Source organism: Apaloderma vittatum, unplaced genomic scaffold (assembly GCF_000703405.1).
Source record: "Apaloderma vittatum isolate BGI_N311 unplaced genomic scaffold, ASM70340v1 scaffold545, whole genome shotgun sequence".
Classification (NCBI taxonomy): domain Eukaryota; kingdom Metazoa; phylum Chordata; class Aves; order Trogoniformes; family Trogonidae; genus Apaloderma; species Apaloderma vittatum.
The window spans coordinates 382-828 of record NW_009718507.1 but is presented as its reverse complement, the minus strand read 5'-3'; the positions used below and the strand labels follow the sequence as shown (position 1 = coordinate 828).

Here is a 447-nt window from a genome sequence, read left to right as displayed (position 1 = left end):
CCGGTTTTCCCCCCCCTCTCCCGTTTTTTTTTTGTTTTTTTTTTTTAGGTTTGTCGGCCGCCGCCGGCATCGGCGTCGACGACCTGCGCCGCTTGTGCATCCTCCGCATGAGTTTCGTCAAAGGTTGGGGACCCGATTACCCGAGGCAGAGCATCAAGGAGACGCCGTGCTGGATCGAAATCCACTTGCACCGCGCCCTCCAGCTTTTCCGCCGCCGGCATCGGCGTCGACGACCTGCGCCGCTTGTGCATCCTCCGCATGAGTTTCGTCAAAGGTTGGGGACCCGATTACCCGAGGCAGAGCATCAAGGAGACGCCGTGCTGGATCGAAATCCACTTGCACCGCGCCCTCCAGCTTTTAGACGAAGTCCTTCACACCATGCCCATCGCCGACCCGCAACCTTTAGACTGAGCTCCTTCCGCCGCGGGGCCGTCGCCTCCCCCCGGC

General features: G+C 61.3%; 1 protein-coding gene across 1 annotated transcript in view; it reads left to right on the top strand.

Moving 5' to 3' along the window:
- SMAD4 (SMAD family member 4) overlaps positions 1–411 on the top strand; it is a 9290-nt gene extending 8879 nt beyond the window's left edge. The window contains exons 11-12 of the mRNA XM_009870257.1: positions 49–123; positions 275–411. Of these exons, the coding sequence (XP_009868559.1) occupies positions 49–123; positions 275–411 (212 nt within the window). The remainder of the gene's footprint in view (positions 1–48; positions 124–274) is intronic.
- The last annotated feature ends 36 nt before the right edge of the window (positions 412–447 follow it).